At 44.6% G+C, this 9,631-nt stretch overlaps 1 protein-coding gene and 1 long non-coding RNA gene across 3 annotated transcripts in view; one reads left to right on the forward strand and one right to left on the reverse strand.

Annotated features, from left to right (window-relative positions):
* Positions 1-9,631, forward strand: part of LOC310712110 — a 159,962-nt gene that overhangs the window by 132,381 nt on the left and 17,950 nt on the right. The window lies entirely within an intron of this gene.
* LOC310710494 (uncharacterized protein) lies at positions 5,482-6,703 on the reverse strand. Of its 2 annotated transcripts, XR_014528094.1 has the most exons (5): positions 6,688-6,703; positions 6,465-6,570; positions 6,147-6,209; positions 5,718-5,900; positions 5,482-5,628 (listed from the first exon to the last, which is right to left on the reverse strand). XR_014528094.1 is itself a non-coding variant. In XM_083511364.1 (4 exons), exons 1-4 carry the CDS (start codon positions 6,598-6,600, stop codon positions 5,615-5,617), a joined length of 396 nt encoding a protein of 131 aa, XP_083367490.1. In that variant the 5' UTR covers positions 6,601-6,653; the 3' UTR covers positions 5,482-5,614. The 2 variants fall into 2 exon arrangements, 1 of the variants encoding a protein (XP_083367490.1); XM_083511364.1 differs by lacking the exon at positions 6,688-6,703 and having other exon boundaries at positions 6,465-6,653.

Consider the following 9,631-nt stretch of genomic DNA (forward strand, 5'->3'; position numbering starts at 1 on the left):
GTCCATCTTCTCAACTGCATATTATTTCATAGTCCATATTTTATATCTTTCCATATTATCCAGAATATTCACTACATTACAAGTGTTATTAAAATCCTGCTAAGGTTTTCATCTGCTTACAGTGGTCTCCTAGATAAATTAGAATTTTCCCCCATTCTTCGTTGAAGTTTTGGTCTTCTTGGTTCCTGAGTCTTCCAGTCAGTTTTGTCACTTCGGCATAGTCCAACAGCTTGGTTTGCCATTCCTCTCTGGTAGGGACTTTGTCTTCTTTCCATCTCTGGGCTAGTAGCATCCACATTGCTGTTGTCACATACATGAAAAGGCTTTTCTGTTCCTTTGGAATGTCGGTACCTACAATTCCTAATAAAAGGCTTCTGGGTTTGTTTTTACAAAAGTTATTTTAAACATTTTTTTTTTCAATTCATTATACGGTAAGTTGGAATCTGGAGTGTTGCATTCTGAAGTTCTAAGTTAAGAACAGAAGTGGAACCTTTTAAATTGACAGTTATAGCTTGTGGATGGCTTAAGAAGTGTTGATCCTCGTCCTTAAATTCTCCCAACTTAGAGGTGTTGAAACCGAGTTAAAAAAGAGAAGCTTTAAAGTCTTGAGGGAGAAGCAAGTGGCATTTTAGGGGGTATTCTGAAGCAAGGAACTTGTTTGTCACCTTTGACATGCCCAGCTTGAGTTCTCAAAGTTCCTGAGAGCATTCTTAGGACTTTGCTGTATTTGGCAAGAATTGGATACCAGAAAACCACTTCCGAACTGGAGAGGAGGTGGACTTGTGGGCTTCACGCCCTCTCCATGTGCGCAGGGGCTGGCTCTCAACCTCCGTGCGATTGAGGGTATCCCTGGCTGCGTCATCCCCTGGCCAGCCAATTGGCACAAACCAGCCTCAACCGGTTCAAACCTGCTTGGACAAGCACAAACCAGCCTACACAGGTTCAAACAGGCCTAGACATGCTCAAACTGGCTTGGACAGGTTTCAACTAGTCTCAACATTTTCCAACCGGCCTAGACCGGTTCAAACCGGTTTGGACCAGCACAAACCGGTCACGACTGGTTCAAATTGGCTTGGACCAGCACAAACCGGCTGAAACCAGCAGAAACCGGCCTAGACCGGTTCAAACTGGCCTAGACCAATTCGAACCGGCTTAGACCGGCACAAATGGGCTTAGATCTATTGGAACTGGCTTGAAATGGCACAAAGCAGCCTAGATCGGTTCAAACCGGCCTACACCAGTTCAAACCAGCTTGGACTGGAACAAATCGGCATGGACCGGTTCAAACCAGCCTAGACTTGTTGCAACAAGTATCAGCTACTTCCAACCAGTCTGGGCCAGTTCAAACTGCTCTGGGCAAGTTGGAACCCACCTGAACCTTTTCCGGCTGGTTTGAACCGGCTTTGACAGGATCCAACTTGTATGAACTGCTTTTGACTGGGCTGGGCTGGTCCAAGCGACATAGACCTGTTCCAAACAGCCTGGACCTGTTCTAACCAGCTTGGGCCAGTTTCAAATGACCTGCACCTGCTCCAACTGGCCTGGAGCTGCTCGAAGCTGTCTGGAACTGTTCAAACTGGCTTGGGCCGGTTCAAACCAGCCTAGACCTGTTCAAACCGGCTTGAACCAGCTCAAACCGGCTTGGATCGATTCAAACTGGCCTAGACTGGTTGAAACCAGCTTTGACAAGCACAAACCAGCCTACACTGTTTCAAACCGGCCTAGACAGGTTCAAAACAGCTTCGATTGGCACAAACTGGCCTGGAACGTTTTCCAACTGGTTTGGGCTGGTTTGAGCCGACTTGGATTGGATCCAACTGGTATGACCTGGCTCCAATCGGTCTGGGCTGTTTCCAAGCGGCATAGACCTGTTCCAACTGGTTCAAACCGGCCTAGACCAGTTCAAACCAGGTTGGACCAGCAGAAATTGGCATGGACCAGTTCAAACCGGCCTAGACAGGTTCAAAACAGCTTCGATTGGCACAAAACGGCCTAGACTGGTTCAAACCAGCTTGGACCAGCACAAATCGGCATGGACCGGTTCAAACTGAACTAGACCGGTTAAAAGTGGTTTTGGACAGGTTCAAACCAGCCTAGACCGGATTCAACCAGCTTGGACCGGTTCAAACCAGCCTCGACCGGTTCAAACCACCTTGGACCAGCACAATTCGGCTTGGACAGGTTCAAACCAGACTAGACCTGTTGCAACAAGTCTGAGCTAGTTCCAACAAGTCTGGACCAGTTCAAACTGGTCTGGGCAAGTTGGAACTTGCCTGAACCTTTTCCAACTAGTTTGGGCTGGTTTGAATCGGCTTAAATTTGCTCCAACTGGTATGCACTGGTTCCAACTGGTCTGAGCTGGTTTCATGCAACATAGACCTGTTCCAACCGACCTGGACCTCTTCTAACCAGCTTGGGCCAGTTTCAAATGACTTGCACCTGCTCCAACTGGCCTGGACCTGCTCGAAGCTGTCTGGAACTGTTCAAACTGGCTTGGGCTGGTTCAAACCAACCTAGACCTGTTCAAATCGGCTCAAACCGGCTCAAACCGGCTTGGATCAGTTCAAACCGGCCTAGACCGGTTGAAACCAGCTTTGACCAGCACAAACCAGTCAAACCGACACAAACCGGTACTGTTTGAACAGTACCAAGTGGGTTGGAACTGGCCCAAGCTGGTTAGAACAGGTCCAGGCCGGTTCGAACAGGACTATGTCGCTTGGAACCAGCCCAGACCAGTCGGAACCAGTTCATACAAGTTGGGTCCCGTCCAAGCTGGTTGGAACCAGCCCAAACCTGTTGGAAAAGGGTCAGGCGGGTTGCAACTTGCCCAGACCAGTTTGAACTGGCCCAGACTGGTTGGAACTAGCTCAGACTGGTTGTAACAGGTCTAGGTTGGTTGGAACCGGTCTAGGCCCGTTTGAACAGGTCTAGGTCGGTTTGAACCGGTTGAGGCCGGTTGGTGCCAGTCCAAGCTGGTTTGAAACTGTAATGGGGTACCAAGTATGGACCCATCCATCGGGGTTTGGCTCTGCTGGTGGCACCTCCCCCCTTAGGTTTCGCTCTGCGGTGGCAACTATTCTTCTTTTCTCAACAGTGAAGAGGGTCATTAAAAGATGCCTGCAATCTTGCCACGTGGGCAGATGGGTTACCGTGACTGAGGCCATTAGGTCCTGATAAGCTTGAGGCTTTTCAGAAAAAGGCAGAGTATGGGTTTCCCTGGACGCGGGTGGCGCTGTGGGTAAAACCTCAGTGCCTAGGACTTGCCGATTGTATGGTCAGCAGTTCGAATCCCCACGGCGGGGTGAGCTCCCATCATTCGGTCCCAGCTCCTGCCCACCTAGCAGTTCGAAAGCACCCCTAAGTGCAAGTAGATAAATAGGTAACGCTTTATAGCGGGAAGGTAAACAGCATTTCCATGCGCTGCGCTGGTGCTGGCTCGCCAGAGCAGCTTCGTCACGCTGGCCATGTGACCCGGAAGTGTCTTTGGACAGCGCTGGCTCCCGGCCTCTTAAGCGAGATGAGCACGCAACCCCAGAGTCGGTCACGACTGGCCCATACGGGCAGGGGTACCTTTACCTTTATGGAGCAATTAAGAAAGTTAAAACAGGAATTGGATGAGCTGGATATAGTTGGAAGAGAGATAATATGATCAAAACTTATTTTCAGAGAACCTCAATAGGATCATATAAGAGACTGGCAAACTATTTAAAGAAAAGAAGGGATAAACAGAGGGTGAAGGCCATTAAGACCAGAAGGAAAATACTTACACAAAGCTCTAGAGAAATAAGGAAAGAATTGGCAGAATTCTATCAATCTTTATATAAAGAAGAAAATAAAAATATAAGTAGGGAAAGTTTAGGGTTTAAAATCAAAGAAAGTGATAGATTAAGACTGAAGGAGGAAATTTCTCTGGAAGAAATAGAGAATGTAGTTAAATCACTTAAAAGTAAGAAATCCCCAGGATTAGATGGAATTACGGCAGACTTTTATAAAGAAGCAATTGATATCCTGGGCTCAGAACTGAAAAAAGTATTTAATAATATCTTAGAAGGGGGGGGGGAGCCCCAGATACTTGGAAACTAGCGGAAATAGTAGGGATTGAAAAACCACAAAAGGACCCTACAGCGGTGGGGTCATACAGACCAATTAGCCTATTAAATCAAGACTATAAGATATTTACAAAGATCTTGGCAAGGCGACTGGAAAAGGTATTACCTAAAATAAGGAAGATCAATATGGATTTGTTAAGGGAAGATACATAGGCCATCCTATAAGAAATGTGTGAAATGTATTAACAAGCAGGGTAAAAGGAAAATTGTTGGTTTTAAAATTGGATGTGTATAAGGCCTTCGACACGATTAGACATAAGTTCTTATGGAGTATTATGCAGGAGGGAGGATTAGGAGAGAACTTTGTGGAAGCAATCCGGGAATTGTATAGAGAAGGGAAGGCTGTGGTCAGAGTGAATGAGGGGGTTTCAGATCAATTCAATATACAAAGAGGAGTTAAACAAGGATGTTCACTTTCACCACTACTATTTGTATTAGGTATGGAGTACTTGGCAGACAGAATACGAAACTCAGTAAGTATAAAAGGATATAAGAAAGGAAAGGAATAAATTAAGTTAAAGATTTATGCGGATGATATCCTATTATTATTTACAAACCCCTTAGAGGGTGTAAGAGAATTTATGATAATCCTGAAGAACTTTAAAGAGGAGTCGGGATTGGGAGTAAATTTGGAGAAATTTTATTTGGGGATGTAAATAAAGAGAAGAAGGAAATTGCAAAAATGACAAAGATGGATATCAATAGGGAAAAAATTGAATACTTGGGGGTAAATATTATTTAAAATAGTGCTAGGATTCCAGATGTAAATTACAAAGAAGCGTAGAGAAAGATCAAGAAGGATATAAAATCATGGAAAAATAAGAATTTTTCTATTCTAGGTAGGGTTAGAGCAGTTAAAATATTTTTTTATTTTTAATTTTTTATTTTTATTTTTTTATTTTTATTTTATTTTATTTATTTATTTCAAGTAATTACACTACCCATTAGGAAAATATGGTTCAAAACATGGAATAAGGTATTTAAAAATTGGATTTTTGGAAGTAAAAGAGTTAGAACCCCAGACATAGTAAATTATTCATCTCAAGAAGAGATGGGATGGGGAACTTAGAATTTTACTATGAAACGTTCCAATTGAAAAATCTAATAGATATTGGATATAAGGAAGGGATTAAATGGATAAGGCTGGAGAATGAAATAAGTGAAGGAATAGGAAGAGAAGGGCTATTTAATAGAGATATTAACACGGCTTTCAAGAAGACAATAGGACCAAGGAAATCTGGAAGAACTTGAATACAAAATGGATGCCAACATACTCAAGGTGGATGCCGTTAAAATATATGCAGGAGGATCAAAGGGAGCCTGGTTGGTGGAAGAAATTAGAAGATCAGGGATTTTATAAATTAAAAGGGTCGTGAGGGCAGCTCCACTCCTCTTGGTCGATCCTGATGGTGTTGATGTTCTTGGCGCTGGTCCAGACTGGATCCCGCGGAGAGCAGAAGATGGTATTTCTGCAGCACAACTCTGGTGTCCACGTTGCCTTGGCGCTACTCCGGATGTTCTGTCAGGAGGAGAAAGGGGCTCGTTGAGAAACGCCCCATCCAAACAGCCCACCAGATGTCCCAATAGCCCACCAGATGCCCCACCCACCTGGCATGCAGCTCAGGAAGTCCTGTGGGTAAGGTTCCCTGTGAACGCAGTGGAGCAGCCTCCTCAAAAAGCGCTGGACCCTGCCTTTCTTCCGATGTTTATAGGCCCGCTGCATGATGTTCAGGCAGCTCCTCCCTGTCTGCCTGAGCCCTTCTTCCTCATGCTGCTGCATCTCTTCCAGCCCTGAGTGGAAAGGGAGAAAGGTTGAGCAAGGTGGAGATACACAGGAAAAGAGCCATCCATCAACAATATGAAAACAGCCTTCAGGTGTGTTTGTGTGTGAGAGAGAGCAGTGAAGTCACATTCCAATTCTCTTTGCATGTTCATCTTGTGGCACCTCTGTCTGAACATACATCTGAGAATTTGCCTTCCCCTGAAGACCTTTTTCAGCAGAAGCATCCCTCCCTGCCCTCCGTACGTCTCACTCACATGTTCCATAGGATGCCATGTCTTGATTGTGGATGAAACTGGCATCCCGGAAAGCCAGATGACCTAGAGAGAGGGGGGGGGCAAGAAAAGGGACGTCATCTCGGTGCAAAGCAAGCAGAGACAGAGGCAGCTCGGCAGGAGGACAGGTATGCTCTGCTGCGTCTAGAGGCCTCCACCCTCACGGAGCACTCAGAGCAAGATCTGGGCACAGATGGAGGCCTACCTAGCAGGTGGCCTGGGGACATGTCCATCCTCCCTGCCATTGTTACCAAGACGTTTCTGTCCATCCCTACCAGGGAATAACGTTGCTTGACTTACCCAGAAGCAGAGCTGCCACCCTGGAGACTGCTGGCAGCCTGTTGGCAGACGGCTTCGTACAAGATAAGGCAGCACTCCGAAGGATGTCCTTGCTGAAGGTCTTGCTCTGTGGGCAAAGACAAAGGAGAAGTGGCATCAGAGAGGCTTGAGAGCGCAGCAGAAGAGCCTTGCACTCCCAGAGACATGCCTGGGCAAAGCTGCCAACAAAGCAGAGGGACCTTACCAGATGCTTGGCAGCCCCTGGTGGAGAGCAAAGTGGAGGCTAAATTTGTTGGAACGAGCCCACCCATCACTTGACTTCTGGGGCTAGATGGGAAAGAGCCCTCCTTGCGGCCTGCAACACAAGAAGAGAAGAGGGTTACAAATTGCAGTACCTAGTCTCGGAAGCTCCTGAGAACAATCCCACTCTGGAAGAATGGCAGATGAAGGTGATGGACTACATGGAATTGGCGGAAATGACTGGCAGAATCCGAGACCAGGGAGAAGAGTCGGTGGAAGAAGATTGGAAGAAATTTAAAGACTACTTACAGAAATATTGCAAAATTAATGAATGTTAGAATGATGTTGGAATGAAGCTAGGTGGTTTAAGCAGTAATGCTATAAAGGTGTATGTAAAAAAGGATTGATAACAGATGAAAATTTAAAGTTATAGTATATTAAGTTTTTTTAAAGTTTTTTTTATTGATTTTAATTTGTTTTGCTACATCAGACATTAAAACAAACGAAAAAAACATACATCACACATACACACAAAAAAGAAATACATAAAAAAAGAAAAATAATAATAAACAAAAGAAAAGAAAAAACATCTCCTAACATAAGATACCAACAAATTAGGTTACATTTACTAAATAACACACAACACTAATTGACTTCCCTTCATCTCGATTTCAGAATATATTATATGATTTTTTATCTGCAGTTTCTTTTCCTTAAGAAACTCTTTACATCACAAGTGTTACGTCATACCTACTGTAATTTTTAGATTTTTTACCTCTGTTTCCATGTATGTCATAAATTTATTCCATTCTTTGTTTATGTCTTTTTGATTTCTTATTTTCTGTGTCATTTTTGCCAATTCTAAATAATCAAATAGTTTCGATTGCCACTCGTTTATAGTTGGGATTTTTGATGTCTTCCAATTCTGCGCTATTAGAGTTCTAGCAGCCACTGTCGCGTACTGAAAGAGTGTTTGATCTTCCTTTTTGATTTCCTCTCCAATTATCCCCAGCAAAAAGGCTTCGGCTTTTTTTTTTATAAAGGTATATTTAAAGATTTTTTTTAGTTCATTGTAAATAGATTCCCAGAATTTTTGCACTGGCTCCCGGTGGAGTACAGGGTCAGGTTGAAGGTGCTGGTTTTGACCTTTAAAGCCCTATGCAGCCTAGGACCCTCGTACCTACGGGAGGGACCGCTTCTCCTGGTATGCCCCACGGAGAGCCTCAAGGTCCATAAATAGCAACACCCTAGAGGTCCCGGGCCCTAAGGAAGTTAGATTAGCCTCAACCAGAGCCAGGGCCTTTTCAGCTCTGGCTCCGGCCTGGTGGAACGCTCTGCTTCACGGGACCAGGGCCCTGCAGGATTTCTTTCCGCAGGGCCTGTAAGACAGAGTTGTTCCGCCTGGCTTTTAGTTTGGAGCCAATTTGATTCCCTCCCTCTTTCTTTTATCTTTTCCTTCTCCTCCTGCAATGAGGCTACTTTTTAATATTTTAATGTTTCAATATTTTAATGTTGTATTTTAATTTTGTTCTTAAGTTGTAATTATTCAACTTGTTTTTATTATTGCTTGTAAGCTGCTCTAAGCCCGGCCTTGGCTGGGGAAGGCGGGGTATAAATAAAAATTATTATTATTATTATTATTATTATTGTTATATGAGAAGGATTTGTAAGTGAAAAGAACTATTGGGAAAGGTTTTTCCTTCAACTGCAGAGTAAATATCTGGGGTCATTAAGAGGGTCGAGATGGCTTCAGGATTGCTCTGTGAACTCAAAGAAAGTGTGTCTTTTTTCCAGGGAATATTTTATAATTTTTGAATGGTGAAGGATTGTTTTTTCTCTAGGGTGCATGTCTGCTATGTGTGCACCTTCAGATTTGTGTAACACTCATGCCAACTTTGGTTGCCCAGTGCCTGCAAGCCCCCTACTGTGACATCATAGAATGCTTGCAGTTGTTGTTTTTCTTAAACCACGTCAGCAACTGCTCATCAGGAGCAGAACTGAGCAGCTTCTGTGAGTGAAGTGAAGAGCTGTTTCTCAGAAGGGGACACCCTGGGAGAGACTAGGGTTCAAATCCCTCCTTACTCAGCTGTGCAGCTCACTGGGTGACCTGGGGCCAGGCTGTGGGGATTAAATGAGAAGGCGAGAACTATGTATGTCATCGTGAGCTCCTTGGAGTAAAAGATGGGATATCAATGCAGACGCCCTCAGAAGGTGGTGGGCTCTCCTTCTTTGGAGGTTTTTTATACACAAGAGGTTGGGTGGCCATTTGCAAGGGATTCTTTAATTGAATTCCTGTTTTGCAGGAGATGCGACTAGATGCACCTTGGGGTTCTTTCCAAATCTACAATTCTATGATTTTGTTTAAGGGTCATTTTATTGATTAGATTGGAAACCCCTTCGGGACTACTCTGAGATGCCAAGTTGGATATAAGCGCCATAAATGACAAAAGAAAGAGACATGGCAGCCTGTGAATGACCCCAGGCGGAAAGAAATCAGATCCTGCAGGGCCCTGGTCTCATGAGGCAGAGCGTTCCACCAGGCCGGAGCCAGTGTTGAAAAGGCCCTGGCTTTGGTTGAGGGTAATCTAACTTCTTTAGGGCCCGGGACCTCTAGGGTGTTGCTATTTATGGACCTTGAGGCTCTCCGTGGGGCATACCGGGAGAGGCGGTCCCGTAGGTACGAGGGTCCTAGGCCGTGAAGGGCCTAGGATAGTGATAAATTGTAGTGACAAATACTTAGTTCCTGGGCCATGTCACAGGCTCACACCTTATTCATATCTTAAATGTGCCCTTAAGACAGGATTTGTGAAGGAAAAGACAACGGGGAGGCTTTTCCATTTTCCTTTGACCTTGCAGAGAAAACATTTGGTCAGTTGGGGACAGTTTGGGAATCAAAATGGTTCCAGGTCGGTCTTCCTGTGCTGATCTATGTACGTGCTTGGTTGGTA

This window comes from Podarcis liolepis, assembly GCF_965112155.1.
Source record: "Podarcis liolepis genome assembly, chromosome: 7".
NCBI classification, from domain to species: Eukaryota; Metazoa; Chordata; class Lepidosauria; order Squamata; family Lacertidae; genus Podarcis; species Podarcis liolepis.